This window comes from Cavia porcellus, unplaced genomic scaffold (assembly GCF_034190915.1).
Source record: "Cavia porcellus strain 051 isolate PalLab524CR breed Dunkin Hartley unplaced genomic scaffold, mCavPor4.1 scaffold_2, whole genome shotgun sequence".
NCBI classification, from domain to species: Eukaryota; Metazoa; Chordata; class Mammalia; order Rodentia; family Caviidae; genus Cavia; species Cavia porcellus.
The window spans coordinates 16677283-16694189 of NW_026947485.1; the positions used below are offsets into that span (position 1 = coordinate 16677283).

General features: G+C 43.4%; 1 protein-coding gene across 2 annotated transcripts; it reads left to right on the forward strand.

The window, feature by feature from the left end:
• The first annotated feature begins 622 nt into the window (after positions 1-622).
• Positions 623-12714, forward strand: Lsmem1 (leucine rich single-pass membrane protein 1). Of its 2 annotated transcripts, none has more exons than XM_003469865.3 (4): positions 623-1294; positions 5574-5705; positions 7310-7438; positions 11630-12714. In XM_003469865.3, the coding sequence occupies exons 2-4, from the start codon at positions 5579-5581 to the stop codon at positions 11758-11760; spliced, it is 387 nt and encodes a 128-aa protein (XP_003469913.2). In that variant the 5' UTR covers positions 623-1294; positions 5574-5578; the 3' UTR covers positions 11761-12714. The 2 variants fall into 2 exon arrangements, with proteins under 2 accessions (XP_003469913.2, XP_063094891.1); XM_063238821.1 differs by lacking the exon at positions 623-1294 and adding an exon at positions 1386-2613.
• Positions 12715-16907: the final 4193 nt, after the last annotated feature.

Here is a 16907-nt window from a genome sequence, read left to right on the forward strand (position 1 = left end):
TGGAAAGCATTGCTGTTCTGTATTCAAACTGGCACAGTGTGAGATTTGGTAGTTTTTATGTCCCATCTTAGCTCACTTTTGCTCTTAAAAATCTGCCATCAGTATTGTAAAAATTGCATGATACTGTGCTTTGGTGGGCTTGGCAATCTGAGAAAAAATTTCCAGTTGTCAAATTTTTACCTTTCCTCTCCCCACTGGCGTCTTCTTTATGTGGAGCTGTGTGATATACTGGAGCTTGGAATTGAGCCTCGGGCCTTTACTGATGTTTTTTTTCTGGGGCATTTCTTTAGCACAATTTTTCATTCTTTGTTTTGCATTTTATTTTTGGAAAACATTACCTGCTGGTGTTTAGCTCTGTGGTTTTGCCTCTGGGTGCTAAGCCTGCCTGAATTCTGCAGGGTTGTTAGCCTCCCTCACCAGTGAGAGTCTCACCAAGGTGGGCACCATCCTTCCCTCTTGAGCCAAAGGGACTGAGAACCACTGTGCGTGCTAAAGGCTTAGCAGCCCGTGGAGGTGGAGGTGGGTACACCTGTTAGGAGGTGAGGCCTGGTGGAAGGGAGCTGGGACATTGTCAGCATGCCCTTGAAAGGCATGTGGGGACCCCTCTCCACAACACACCACATCCTCAGCCACATGCCTTGATAGTCCCCTCTGCCACAGGCCTGAAGGCACAGCACCTAGTGACCACGGAGTGAGACCTCTGAAGCTGTGCCAAAATAAACCTTTCTCCGGCTTTGAAATTGACTTGGTTCAGGTGTTTTGTGATAGTAATGAGAAAGGAACACGCCTGCCATCATGCTAGTTACAGTGTCACAGCTGTGCTTCCCCGTATTGCAGTTCTCAGGTCGGATCAGAGCCCTTGTCGGGTTAGTGGTCACAGTGGCAGCTCCTGCCTGTGCAGGATATTTATATTCTGACGCATACTGAGGCATAGGAGTTGGAAATGCGGTGTCACTTTACAGGCTCTTAGCTAAATAAGACCCTTCAGTCCAGTCAGAATCTTGTCAGTCACCATCAGCTACCAGCTGCAGCAGGGTTCCTTTTTTTAAGGCATAGTTTCAGTAATGTATTTACTAAAAACCTTAGACGTGGGAAAAGCCAGTATTTTGAATCTTACATCGCTTGGCTAAATTAACACTAAACATAAGAGCACTGTTTTGTGCTAGTGTTTCTGTGAGAGCACTTCTGCGGCTGAAGGGAGGCAACGAACTGCAGAAGTTGTAGAGTTTCATTGTTGCTCCTGTGTAACTAGTTGCTTTTTCCTGGTAATGGAGTAGTCAAAGCTCAGATTTTTGTAAGTAATTTGCATGCTATTGCTTTACTGAGACTAAATCCTGATTTTCAAATCTGGGAAGTCTTTATTGCATGTGCTTCTTGCTTTTAACTTTTGCTAGAAATAATTTAAGCTTTATTTTAAAAACTACTTCCTGAATGTGGAGAGGCAGTGACTCTGAAATGGAATTGCAGAGCAAATTACCATGATTCAATAAACCTTATTAGTTTTGAATTAAGCCCATTGTAACAATTCTGATTTGTGGCAAGTATTGTTGATGTGAGTTATTTTTGTGATTTGATACTAGGCACCTGCAGGGAGAAAAAGTACGAAGTGTTATTCGTAGACCACTGCAGTTAGAATATTTATTTGCAGGTAGTCAAATAATTCATAAGTGACGAAAAGCATCTGCCGTTAGTGGTGACTTAAGCCAGGGGAAAATGAAATTAGTTACGTGTTTCCACTGAAGGCAGTAGAAAGTGTTCTGTTAGGGGGATACTGTTTTGGCCAATCTTGGTGAATAAGCGGATTTGCACAGTAGAGTTAAGAAAGAGAGTCCAGTTAGTGTGATACAGAATTGCTGGTCACACTGGTTTCTCCAGCTTGTTGGTTGTTCCCAGATGTCCTCATTTGGAGATGCCAAAGATAGCAACCACTGGGTGTCAGCTGGGTGTCAGCTGCCCAGCCATGTGACCTTGTCTTAACTGGCAGAGTCACTTGCAAGTCATTTGCAGCCTCCTCCTAGCCACTGGCCAGCCTCAGTGTTCCCTGCTAATTCTTGATTTTCTGTTTGCATGTTGCAGTTCATTTCACAAAATATATGGAAGTAGCATTTACTACTTGTGACTTTACCCTAAAGAAGAAATTTTCTTTCAGAGCACTTCAAAGCCTACTCTAGGTTTTTGAATTAGTTTTGGAACCACCTTTCAACTAAGTTGAGGAGGCCAGTAATTTGGAGGTCTTTTTTTTTTCCAGGTACTCCTTTCCATGTTTTTCAGCTATAATTTATATAACCAGTAAGCCTAACTGATTAAGTCTCGGTATGAAATATAAGCAATAGCAGTTACATTCCTGACAGGGAAGCTAACTAAAGCTCAAAGATATTAAGTCAGAGATACGAAAATGAACCACAGATCAGTCACTCAGCCGGAAACAGAAGTCTTGTTGAGAATGGGGATCCTGTGATGTGATCCATACAGCCTCTTTTCCTGGTCAAACTTTAGTGGTTGGGATAACAATGCATAAAGAAACAATAAACTATAAAACACTCCTAGAAGAATGGTTTAGGAATCTGATCATGCTTCGGTAAATGCTAGCACCTGTTTTTCTTCTGCAAAGGAGTAAGAATTTCTCTCTCCAGTGCTTTTGCTCTGTGGCTTGTTCTGTTGCTTTGCTTTTGTTTTTTAATTTTATTATTTCAAGTTGCTTGTTAGGAATGCTCTGTGAAGTATATTTTGGAATTCAGTAATGCCAGTATCTGAAATGATCCATTCATATCTTAAAATATTCAGAGAATTGTATTCTTGTTATTAAAGTTTCACAGTAAACAAAACACACTTTTCTGTTTTAACTGTAAAAAAAAAATTTAGCCCATAATTTTTGAGCTCAGTTGTGTTTCTTAGCTAGGGTTTCAGGAAGCACATTTTCCACGAGTACCAGTAGGTGGTTTTACTAGGAAATTGTTAGGTTTGATATTTTATAGGAGGGTTTCAGAGGGCTTAGTAAATGACTGATACTTTTTTTCAGATCTGTAGATGTATTACCCCCAACTGTTTCTCCTAACTCTTAATTATAATCCTCTTTCCTCCATAGCTACTATTAGCCTTTTTAAAAATGCTAACAGGAAGTAAAAATTGTGTGCCATTTCAGCCAGGTACAATATTTATTGCATTGACTGTACAGGAGTTCAAGTAGATGTCACCTCCTTGGGAGTTTTTACCCTCAATCTTCTGTGTGTGTGTGTGTGTGTGTGTGTGTGTGTGTGTGTGTGTATATATATATATATATATATTTGAAGTACCTCAAATTCTTTTAAAAATAGAATTAAATCCTCAATGAATATTCTAGAAGTTCCAACTTAGTAACACAAGTCCCTGACTTCTAAACCTGGTAAGGGATATTGAATCAGTCCCTACCTTAAAAGTTTTCAGCCTACTGAGGAAGTCAAAGACATAAACAAATGTCATAAATGTTTGGGTAGAATAATACAAATAGTATCCAGCAAGACACAAAGGAAAGAGGTTGGGTCTCAAGAAAATGATGTTTGTATTGAGTCTTGAGAGAGGCTTAGGGAGGGTATGAGAAAGAAAGTTAACACAAGGGAAGACATGATAAACAAGAACTTAACAAGGCCCAGTTCCAACTTTACCACTGGCTAACAGCATGATTTTGGATATTAGCCTTCAGTGTTGTTATGCTTAAAACATTGCATCAACTTGAGATGTTTAGAAGTTTTAAGAGGCTCAGCAGGGAGCCAAGATCCTTACTTTGTAAATATCCTTATCCTGTGTAAGAGGAGGGCACAGAGATTTTATGCCTCTGCCTAGGGAGTGTGGGGGTGCCCTGCATACAATATAATGGAGGAGAGGCTTGCTCTTCACCCCTTTTTGTTTTAGTTGCTTTTGCTGGCTGCTGCCTTGAAGAGTTGCCCAGGTGCCATGCCACCCTGCCTTGCAGCCAGCTGATTATGGAGGACTGAAACCTCCACAAACAGTGAGCCAAATAAACCTTTCCTTCCTTCATTTTGTGTGTTAGGTATTTTGGCCCAGCAGCAAGAGAAAAGTAACCAAGACAAATGTTCATTATTGGAAAGGATGGCCCTCAAGTCAGGCTGATTTAGTCACTTTCTCCTTGCTGGGACAACATACCTGACATCTACAACTTGAAAGAGGTTTATTTTGGCTCTTAGTTTCAGTCCATGGTCTACTGTTTCCAAGACAGATCAGATGCAGGATGTAGAGGGGCACAGCAGAAGAAAAGGTACTTAACCCATAGCAGCCAGACCAGAAGAGCTGGGGACAAGATGCATCCCTTCGGGCCACAACTGCCCCCACCAGACTCCACCTACATTCAGCTCTGAGCTATCAATGACTGAATCTGCTGAGGAGTACAGCATCCAGGATTCAATCACTTTCCACACATGAGAATTTGGAGGGAAATTTTAGATATAAATCACAATCGCTAAAATCTTTACAGAACAGCAGCAGCAACAACTCTCAAATCATCTGTAGCCTCCTTATGAAAAGAGATGACCGTGAAAAAGAACTGTTTTTAACCATGAAATTTTTCTTTCTAGAACCTGCTTTTTAATTTTAATTTTAATTTTATTTATTTATTTATTTATTTGGTACCAGGGATTGAACTCATGACTTTACATTTGCCAGGCAGGTGCTTATGCCACTGAGCTAAATCCCCAGCCCTAGAACCTGTTTTTTATATAATTTAATGACCACAAGTTCTCTAGTATGCTACAGGGACATCTCACTAAAGGCCTTTTTTTCTTTTTAAATGTATTCAGGCTTCTCAGTGTTGATGTTTTGCTGTCATCAACATATATGCAAACCTCAACATAAAATACTTATTACATAAATGACCACAGCCTTAAGGAGCCAGGTAGGGTCCAGGTGCAGGCAGGATGCCTCTCTGTGACCTTCAAGTTTGCTTCAATCCCAGCCAACCTCTCATGGCTAAAAAAATCATTTGAGGATAAGGTCACGTGCCATATTGAAGGAGATTATGAAATAACAATGTTAAAACCTCATGCAATTATAATGGTTCACAACAATATTTCCTTCTCTTTGAATCTTTAGGGCCACAGGCTGACTGCCTTAGTTTTGTCCTTATATTTTTACCCAGTCTTCTTGCACAGAGAATTTGAGGTGTCTGCCATTATGTGAAAAGTGTGATCCAAGTGGCAAAAAATTAAATCAATTATGTAATGACGAGTAGACTCGGAGAAAACAGAGTAGAATTAGGAGGTCTGAGGGGAGGCCAGGGATTTAGCTTAGCGGCATGAGTGCCTGCCTGGCAAGCTTGAGGTTGTGAGTTTGATCCCCCAAAAAGAAGAAATCTGAGGAGAAAAGAGAATATGCAAATAAGCAGGTTGTAAAGGGCTGTGGTTCTTAAAACTGAGCCACACATTAGACTCTTGAGTTTTGTCACTAGCAAAATAAAAAGAATAATTACAAAGTTGTTGACCCAAGGAAGTAATGTTTGTTGAAATTGCCTTTGGCTTCCTGTTGGCCCTGACTGTTGAGCTCCACAGCCCAGGCACTTATTTATCGTCAGTATTTTCTTCCAGGAACAATGAATCATTCTTTCCAGGACACTGGCTCTTGTGGCATACACGAAGATGGAAAGCTGTATGTCGTGGATTCCATAAACGACTTAAACAAATTCAACCTCTGCCCTGCCGGATCGCAGCATCTGTTTCGTATGTGTGTCCCCATTAGCTTGTCACCCCTTCCTGACCTCTCAGCTGCCTAAAAATAGCACAAGCCAGCTTGGCTCTGTGGGTGTGGTGGGAGCAGGGCTCACTGCCACTAGCAATAGTGTGGCACTGGAAATGGCATTTGTCATTAGGCAATGGCTTTTGTCCTCTGAGCACTTCATAGGATTAGGGTCTTTCTTGGCTCCTAAGCAAGTTTTGAGTGCTTGTCTTCAGAAATTCTGAGAGTCCCATGGGCTCTCCGTCCCCAGGAAGGTGTGGAGCTTGCAGAGCTGGACTCGGAGGCTGGCTTGGCCCTCTTGGCTGTGCCTGTGCCTGTTGGGACCACAGCTAGGTCCCCACCAGTGCCCACTTTCCTCCAGGGGTCTTGTTCCATCGTGGATTGATGAGAAAATTCTCAACATGCTCACCACATTTTTTTAAATATTAAAATTCTACTGGAGAAAACCCCTTCATTTTCCACTTACAAATTTCCCAATCCAAAGTGTAGAAAACGTGTGTGTGTGTGTATAGCACAGATCTATTAAATACTAAATATGTATCTTGCTCCCTAAATACTATAAATAAGTTCTGTCAGATCTTGCTGATCTCCATCTCCTCTAGTCAAGCCCTGGCACTTGGATGTAGCTTGTCTACTTGCCACTTATTTCAGATGCACTCAAACTCATTGTCCCTGTCATTCACCTTCTGAATTCATGTTTTTCTTGTCATTTTAATGAGTTCAGATCTTCACCTGTTTTTATTGCAGTCATACTCAATAAAAGTGTTTAGATACTATTTCTGTGCTTAGGAAGTAAGCTGTTGAGAGTGTGGACGGGGGATGTACTGAGTAGGCATGGGACATAAGCCACTCATCAATCCATAATCAATCTGTGTGATTAGGGTATTCAAACAAGTAATTCATTGACCTTTGTTGCCCAATCTGACAGTAATTAGGCATGTAGGCGTCACAAAACAGGGACTTGATGCAGACAATTCAGTTTGACGAACAAAGAAGAGAACCTTGCTTCCAGAGCATTTCCTTCTGGAAAATAAGCTTATGATACCAAAGTACAGCAGAGCCTCTTGTTTTTATGTATGTAACTGTACTTTGAGAATTTCTGTAATAAAAAGAGATTCTGGTGATACTTCCAAGTACTCAGTCCTTACCTAGGGAAGGTGGCCCTCACCCCGCTCTGTTTTGCTCCTGAGTTTCTTCAGGAACAAAACAAAACAAAACAAAACAAAACAAAACAAAACAAAACAAAACAAAACACCACAGAGATTCTATCACTGTTTTCACTTCTTATTCCCTCCCCAAGAACAAAGCATGTTTTGCTTCTTGAGTAATAACACAGTCTTCAAAACACGTTCTGAAGAGGTCTAAGGAGGTGGCTTAACCCTGCTCACTCTTTGAATACCAATATGGAAGACGATAAACAGTTCCAAAATGTTTTCTTGTCCAAAGGCATTCCTAAAGCATAAGCCACTTTCCACGTTGCCAGGCAGAAACTGCATGTATTCATGACTCATATCTCTCACAATGGGATGCTGCCTGCTTTTGCTGCATGCTAATGCTGTCGTTTTTCTTGTTGTTTATCTCCTGTTAGCTCTAGAGGAGAAGGCCCCAGGCCTTGGCACTAATTCAGGAAACGGAAGCCGGAGTCTGTTTTTCATGGGGCTGCTAATTGTGCTGATTGTCAGCCTGACACTGGTTTTCTTCGTGATATTCCTGATAAGTAAGTACTCACCTACTTGAATGGAGTTACTCCTAGCTGGTTTGCATAGATGGTTTCACTTTGCTTCTGGAGTCTGCTTTCTGGCCATCAAAGCTTCTCAAAGAGGGATGAGTGAAGGTTTGAGTGAACCCCTTTGCTGGAGGATGGGGTCCCTGGAGCCCAAGCTGACTGCATATAGCTATAGTGCCAGAAGGTCACGAGCACGGATGTTAAGTATTTATACAATACTTTATTTCTTCCTTGAAGCACTTAGCTGCTACAGGACAGACAACATATTCTAGTGATTTCTGGATTTTCTTTAACCAGAACACAGATTTTTCTATTGCATTCATATGGTCACCAATTCCCTCCTCAGTTTTTCATACTTCATATTATCCCAGAAATCAGTTTGAAGCACCTGAAGGCTTATGAAAAACACTAGAAGAAAATGACGCTGGGTATGTGACAGTGGTGGCACTCGCTTGCATGACACGGTCCAGGCTGGTGTCCTGCTTCTGATATAACCTGACGTGTCACCTCTTGGCAGAGTGTCTAACCTGTGGATTGTGACCTGGCCATTCCCACATCAGCACCTCAGCCTAGAGATCCCCTGGACTGTCAGCACCATCTCCTCTCTGCCTTGGATAAGGGGAGGGGTGTGGTCACTCTGTGGTGCTGTCCTCACTTGCATGTGGCCCTACAGAGCCCATATGTTTCTCTATCAGCTCCCCTGTGTATTATAATCTACAATTTCCATTCTCTCCCAAATCACTTAGAAATACAAGGAACCTTAGGGCCAGGAGTCATCTTTGAAATCTGCACTAATCAGTGTTCTGATGCTTGGATATAATATCTGATACCTGTTACTTAAAGGAAGAGAAGTTGGTTTTATCTCACAGATTCAATCCATGCTTGGCTGGCCCCATGTTGGAAAGGTGTTGAGCTCTTTCTAGGTGGCTGGAAGCAGAAAAGCAAAGAGAGCCAGAGAGTGAAGACAGGGGTGGGGGAGACAGAGACAGAGTCACAGAGACTGGGGACAGATACATCCTTCCCAGTGATCTGCTTCCTCCAATGAGGAGATGCCTGCTAACCGCACATTCAGCTATGAGCTCTTCAATAGACTAGTCCTCTAATGAAATTAGTGCCCCCGTGAGCTAACATCTTCTAAAAGCCCCACCTGGAACACATGTGCCCTTTGTGGGGTGTCACTGATCCAAACCATAGCAATATCCTTTTGTGACCCTGGTGATCTTTCATGTGTCATTTCTTCTACCCTTTCCCGCTTACCTAAATGCACATCAGAGTGCACATCAGAGTCCTGAAACCTGGGAATAGGCCTCATTTTGGCTCATTCCAGAGCAGATGAGGTGGAGGTGGTGATGGTCACAAGAGGAGAGATGCGGACAGACTGCTTGGTCCTTGGTCTAACCTCCATTACCTCAGACTTGGTGGTTGGTGGGAAAGGGTGACATTTAATTGCTTGTCTCTAATCTTTGAAGCCCTTTGGCACAGAGAAGCTAACATGCGAACTGTCCTTATAAGAACAGAGCTTGCATTAGCTGTCAGTGGTGTTGGAGGGTTGGTTACTGAGGCCGCAGGGCCAGGAAGAGCACATGGGTCAGTCTTCTGAAATGTTCCAATGAACACTCATGCTGTGCCTGTCACCCTGCCATGCAAGCCTAAGACTGGAGAGCCAGGTCACTAGTAGGAAATTCTAGATATGTCAATAGATACCAAGGTAACCCAAAGCAAAGTCTGCCTTCAATGGGAGAGGTGACAAGATGAAGTGAAATGATAACAACAACTAGCAAATGTTCACTTGTTCATTTGTTAAAAACTTCGTGACAACTGTGTAGTGTAGGGTCTGATAGGTTCAACCCCATCTGTCCCATACCACAGCTGCTCGAGTCCCTGGAATGACCTGAGCCTGGGCCACAGCACGTACTCCTGCTCCACCTGCTGCCTCATGGCACACCTGTGACAGAACATTAGCTGTTGCTATGGCCACCTGCACAGCCATCCTCCTTCCCCCAATCTCACCCCCCACAACCCTACCCATCAAAGACCCAGCTCAATAAACTTGACTTGAACTCTCCTTTGGTGTGACTCCAGGGGTCTCACCTGGAACCCTAAATTCAGGTTGGCTGTGTTCATTATCTAACCAGATCTATTATCATCGTCCTGGATTAACAATGCCGAAATGGAAGCCCCGCATGCTCACAATCACATAGCCAAATCCAGCCTCAAATATGCTGGCTGACCTCAAACAGCACATACTTTCTCAACATCATTCCGTTCCTCTTGTTTGAAGAGGATTTATTTCAAATTTGCCCTGGGTGACAAGAAAGATGATGTGCATAAGGAATGTCTTTGTATTAAACACGAGTGCCTTGTGCCAGACTCATTAATTCCTAATTCCACTCCTTGAAATGGTGTCTGATATTTTTATTATACTCATGAAAGACTGTGCCCTAAGAGTTTTTTCCTCTACATTCCTGGGTGCAGACCTGGGACTCAAAGCACGGCCAGCCCAGCTCCAGAGCTCCAATCTGCTCCTCTGCCTGGGTTGAACTAAGAACAAAATCTACTTGTGGTTTTCAGATAAACCTTAATCTTGCCTAGGAGCCAAGTTGGTAGAGTGGGCTTCAGTGCCAACATTGTACTGAAGTCCACAAACCTATAAACTCTGACATTTATACACAAGAGAAACAAGAATGTTTGTACTGATCACATTTTTATCAAACTGCCAGGTCTTATATTTTGTCATAATCTGTGTGCTAACGAAGAATAATGGACAGTAAGAACAGATCACTGTGGCTGCCTGTCTGCCCTGGGCAGCAGAGTGACCAAGCTGTGTGTTCCTTAGGATACCAGTTCTGTAGCATGAGTGCGCTGGCCTGCTAATCTCAGTGTATTTCTTTACTTCATATGACTCTTCAGGGCCAGGTGGATATGTAATTTTGCTCTAACATTTTTTTTTTTTTGTACCGGGGATCAATTTCATGACCTTGCGCTTACCAGGCAAGCACTTGAGCCACTGAGCTAAATCCCTGGCCCTACTCTAACATTTTTGTGCATTGTACACATTCTTTTCATAGAATTTGTTTTAGGATTAGTGTATTATGGAGTAGACTTAGGTAAACATGATTGCTATTTCCTTCTGGGCTTGATCAATGTACTAGTGAGTCCCAAGAGGGGAAATGATTTCCCATGGCATGGGTTCACACTTTTTAAGAGAAGGAAGTGGTGGGGCTGGGGATTTAGCTCAGTGGCATAAACGCCTGCCTTACAAGCAGGCGGTCGTGAGTTCGATCCCTGGTACCGATAAAAATGAAAAAGAAAAAAAAAAGAGAGAGAGAAAGAAGTGGTATCTATCACTCCCTACCTGAGCAACAAACTTTAATAAAGTTCTTTCTCCCATATCCTGGACCATGTCTCATCCAGCAGGATTTTTCACACGTGAGGGAAAAGCAAAGGCTGGTCCTATTTGTCAAGGCCGGGAGGTGAACCTCTAACATCTGGTTTACTTTCCTGTGTTAGTTTAACAGCTAAGCCCAGTAGCATGTTGCCAACACCATCAGCTCCTGAAAGATAACCTTATAGAAAACTTGCCTGAAGTGGAAATGATAAAGCAGCTCAAATATAAGGCACTGGTTTGAGACTGCGTTTCTTGGAAATTTCAGCTCTGATAACCAGACCTGCAAGACTTCCATTCCCTAATTGCCATACTCCAAGGGTTCTGTTTAATTGGAAAAACAAATATTGGGTTCTATTCTCAGGAGAGGTGTGAGAATTACAGTCACACATTCATCCTGGGCCAGCAATTCAGAGCCAGCAGACACATCAAAATAGGCCAGAGTCCAAAGAATGTCATTTTCAAATGATGACCTGAGGTCCTTTTCTGTCACTGGGACTAAGATAAGATGATATGACAATCTCTTCTGGGGAAATAAAAGAAACCTTGTCTTTCTCAGCCAAATCAGAAGACATGTCTTTCTTAGCCAAAATCTGTCTGGAGCTGCCAAAGGTGGTCTAGGCTGGCATCTGGAGGTTATAAAATAATTAATCTTCACAGGTTTCTCTCTCGGGCCTCTGGGATACCTGCTAATGGTGCCTCTGAGTACTCAGCTAGAGCCAATGCTCATTTTCTGGTAGGAGCTCAGCAGGGCACCCTGCACACTAGTGTAACACGGTCTCTTTTCCATTTTGAAGTTCAGACTGGAAACAAGATGGAGGATGTGTCGCGGCGATTAGCAGCGGAGGGAAAGGACATAGATGACCTGAAGAAAATCAACAGTATGATCGTCAAGCGACTCAACCAGCTGGACTCTGAGCAGAACTGAAGCTGCTAAATCTGGAGCTTTTTACTTTCCTGGGAGAGCACAGGGTTAAGGACCGAGAAAGTGCACTTCGCCAGGCAGTGGATGATCTCATCAGCAAAACCAAGTCTGGGTCAGGGCTGTGAGCAGCTCCAAGGCAAGCAGGGTTGGAGCCAGCAGCTGGAAAGGGGCGAACTTAGCCTCATTTTCTGGTAGGGTACTTCAGCTTGCATGGGGTTGGGGGGTGCCTAGCATGGGGGTGAACCAGCAGAAAGCAAGCGGGTCCTGTCACATACAACGTCTCTTTCAAAAGAGCTCGGTCTAGAGTTCGCTGTGCCAAGGAGGTCCACGGTACCTCCCACACCTTTGCAGGTTCCTGTGAAAGCCTTCATAGCAAGTCGGGTGGGCTTCATTGCAAGTTGCGGCTGTGAAGTGATTGCTGGTGGAAACATAGGTGCTTGTTAGGGCTACCGGGCAGGCCAGGGATCAACAGAAAAGCTGAATTAATTCAGCCAACGTTTATTGAGCCTCTGCTTGTGCAAATCACGCCTCTTTAGGGGAGCTCACCTGTAAGTGTGGAGGAAGAAGACCCATATGGCATTAGATAAACCTTACTTTCTCATGAAGGAAATGTTCCCTTAGTATCCTTTTCATTGATCTGGAGTAAACACAAAATATGGTATGTACCTATTTTCCCACTCAAACATCTGTACTGCATGCTTTTTTTCTTAGACTAGATAGCAAGGCAGAACATTTTTAAAATCTGAAATTTGTGTTCACTGAAAAATTCTTATTGATCTGTTGATAAAGTATTTATTTTCAGGGCTGTAAAATTGTCTCAGGTGCTACCAGGGATTTGATGTAACAACTCTAAAAATTTCTACTTCTTTCTGTTTGCTCTTATGACACTTTTTTCCCTTCTCAACTTATGCAGTGTACATATTTAATGCTGAGGAATAAATGCTGAATAATAAATGATTCATTATGAAGGATTTGTGACTCTAACAGCACGAAGTGTAGTGGGGAAGTCCTTCAGTCTGTTCTTTGTGACTCCTTCTGTTCATTTTGGCCTGCATTGCCCAGCCGGAGGGATAGTGACCCCTCAGACCTGCACAGCTTGGGAAATTCTACGTTAGCTCCTGGCTTTTGGGCTCACAAGTTAACATTTTCCACTGAGCATATTTACAAGTATTAGATGAGTACCCGCAGTTTTGTAGAAATCAAATGCAGAGGCTAAGAACATGTGTGGGAATCCAACTTCCTGGTTCAAATCCTCGTGTGATTACTTACTGTGACTTTGGGAAAGCTAAAATTGGGTGATTATAAAATCAATTTTGTAGTATTGTAAGGCTTAAAAGAAATGGTATGATAAGAAAACAATACCAAAAAGAAATAATAACAGCATTAGAAACAATAAAATGCAGGGTTACTATAATTTTTATTGCTAAAGGTAGTACATGTGGCATAATGGAAATAAACTGCTGCAGCTCAGCCTTCCTCTGAGGACGCAGGGCCAATATTGCTTCTGTGGTGCTGTTTATGATCAGGACCACTGCTGTCCTCTCCTCTGAGCCAGGCTGGAGGAATGAGGGTACTTCAGCAGAGTAACTCATGTTGCAAGAAGTGATCATACGAGCAGGAGGGTTTAAGATTGATCACATGTGTGGGGCTAAAGCAAGGCCATCCCTGAAAACAAGCTACCTAAACAGCTCCAAGAAGGCAGGGGGCCCAGGCCAGCCAGGCAAACAAGTTGCTAGGCAGAGGGACTGAAGTTGACATCTTCCTCTTGAGTGTATAAATAAACATGTCATGGCGGTTGTGCAGTTCATTCTCTCCCATCAGGAGAGTAAGGGCTCACCTGACCTCAGCTTTTATCTCATTTATTTTCTCATCCCCTTGTGGTCCTTCACCCCAAGAACCTCAAGAGCTGCAGAGACCCACATTTTCCTTCTTGAGATGGAGTGGGGAACCTCTTTTCCCTGGACTGAGAAATGATTAGACTTCAGGATGCAGCAGGAGGAGGGAGCCCCTCCATTACAGGCAAGGGAAGAGAAACAAAACCGAAGGGGCTCTACCATACCGACCTGACTTGTCCTGATCGGAAAAGAAAGCTTTGCAACATTTTTGGACTTCGTATTTGTTCAAAGGAGGCTAAGAAAGACACGTTATTCTCATGCTGCATTTTTCCTGCATATTGCTCTTGATGTTGCCAGGCATGTGGGAAGGGTTACAAACACCTGACCCAAAGTCCAAAGGCCTCTTACAGATTGTTTCCCTGGGTGACTCTCTGTAGTGAGCCTGGCCTAGTCGTACCCACCACTCTTGGTTGTGACATCCGGGGCTATGGGGGAACCAGGAGGCCCCATCTTCCTAGAAAGTCTGGGCTGCACCTTCAGCAGTACAGGGAACTTGTCCCTGGTGACAGACCAGGGTCATCTGGCCAGGACTCCATCAGAGGACACCAGGCTTCAGTGTCTTGGGCAACTGCCAAGCAAACCAGGAGGTTTAAAAAGAGCACAAAACACTTGTATTATTTTTGCTACCAACAGCTTGTGGAAAGAGGAAGAATTTTGGTGAGTGTGTCATTTGGATTGCACTGTCTTGGAATTTATTGCACAGACTATCGTGTTATTACATTTTATTGCTTAGCAGAAAAATTTTTATGGGAAAAAAAATCCCCTTGAGTTGAGGTGTATAAAGTAATTTTATTGCAGTTTAAAATAATGGCTCTATTTATATTCAGTAGAGAAGGATGAGCAAAAGAAATATATCATCTGCAAAAGCTGATCATTTATCCTCTCTGGAAATGGGTTGGTCCAAAAGGAGCTGAGAAAACCAGAAAGAGCCTTAGAATTGTAATGTTTCCTCAGTCAGCAAGTTTATCCACACACACAAAACCAAACAAAAAACAGAAAACAAACAAGCAAAACCAAAAAAGGCAACCCCCAAAAAAATAAAAATGTTGTGCTTGGTATCTTCTGGACTATTTTTACTTGGTAAAGGATTCTTAGTATACATTTTTCCCCCATAGGGAGAACATTGCTGAAAATGTAATTCTACTTTTTATAGGGATGGGAAAATTTTTGAAAAGCAATTCAGAGCAAACTTCATTCTAGTTCACAAAGGGTTAAGGTGGTGTGCTGTGCCGGGGAGTGGGGGCCGCACCAAGATACCCTATTGTTGGGGCAACACAGGATGCAGAGACAGTGGGCAGCTCCAGAGGGTCCTCGTTGTGCAGGGAGGCTGGAGTAAGAACCCAGTAACGTGCCATAACTGTGATCCAGAGAGAGCAGCTTCTCAAACATCCAACTCAGCATCGCGTGGGAGGCTTCACAAATCCCTCATTCTTGGACTCAGGGCTCCTGATGGGCAGGCATGGGGTAGGATAGGGAATTCATTCTTTAGAAAGCTTCCGTGAGTCAGACGTGGGTAGTGACACATCCCTCTTATCTATTTGGAGGCCGAGGCAGGACGGTTTCAAGTCTGAGGCCAGCATGGAAAAGTTAGTGAGATCTTACCTCAGAATAAAAAATGAAAAGGGGTTGGGGATACACACACACACACACACACACACACACACACACACACAGAGGCAGCCGTCAGGGTTCTGGTGCTGTTCGGGTGGCTGGACAGAAAATGGATTTGTAGTGGATATGGATCCAGATTGTGGTTCTACATGTTTGGCCTTGAACACAATCCTCGGCTTCTGACTTTCAGGCTATTTCTCTGTAATAAAAGAGGGCAAAAATATGGAAATCGATAGAAAGTCTTCATTCTGCTGTTCACAGTCACTGAAAAGGTAAATGAACTTGAATTGTATGCTAATGGTGGGAGTGATGTAGGAACATTAATGATCTCTCATCCAGACTCTCAGATGTCTTCAGAAGAGCACACAACTTCCTTCTTCACCCCTCTTCCTGTCATCTTCTGTCCCCATCTTGGACTTTCCCTGTGTCCCGAGCTCCTGTGTGGGCCCTGGCTGATGCACCAGCTCACGCCAGGTATTTTTGCAGGGTGGCGGGGGCTCTTCTGACAGCAGAGTTGGATGCTGGCCCTGGCTCTGTGGTGGGGAGGGGGCTGACAAGCGGCCAGAGGGGAGCCCAGAAGGTTGACAGGGGCAAGGCAGGGGCATTCAGGGCCATGCAGGGTGGGTGTACATTAGGATCACCTGCCCACACCAGTTACACAGGAAGCCAAGCCTTGGTTTTGAGTGGAGGCCTCTCATTGCCTAGGTCTTCATGAGAAGACATTTTGTAGGTCCTTGAGTAGGAGAAGATGCTCCCTGAAGACTGAGAACCTGTGGTCCAATGTCCCTCATCTTATGTAACAGGTTAGACTTTCCAACAATTCTACTCTTAGCATGAGTAGGATAAAAATATCATCAGCCTCAGAATATTCACCAGTAGGTCAAATGAAAGCAGTAACAGTCATACAGTACGAGACGAATTCACATCTCAGCAGTGGAGGACAGAACACTGAAGCAAGGGCGGCTCCACCTCGGTGCAACCCGGGCAGCCTTTAAAATGGTGGAGAGGACGCGGCCTGTCTCACGTTTAGTTTGGCTTTCTGTTTGCAAAAGACTCAGTGTAGCAAAACTTGTGTTTCCCCTAAATTTCCTTCACCCCGGAAGAACAAACAAACAAAAAACCAAAACTGACAAACAAAAAAACCCTGGATCTATAAGAAACCACATAATGGGCCAGAAGGAAACTTTTAGTTTTTATTTCTATTCCCTTCATGGTTGACATTGCCAGTACAATACGTAGGACCTTTCCTGCAGACATTTGCTTTGGGGCCACCAGAGCAGGGTGTGTGTGAAGGAGAAGAGGAACAGAGAAAGCTCACAGAGCCCGCCTGTGACCCTCTGGTATTTGAGGTCTTCACAGATGGTGGAAGACGTGAAATAGTTGGTGACAGATGCAGAATGAATGGCCAGCGAGGCACACAGAATGGAGTTAGCAGGAGGAAGGCCTGATCCTAATTTTTCTTTAGTTCTTGAGTTCTGTGACTCTCAAGTCCTCTTTTTCAGTTTTGAAAGATGATTCATTATTCATGCATGAATCCTCAAGGAAACAGATTGTGCCAAGCTTATTCCACTAGGAATATTCTTTCTGGAAGCAGAGTGCCACTGCCACAGAACATTTATTGTCTGATGAGCAAATGGAGCAGAT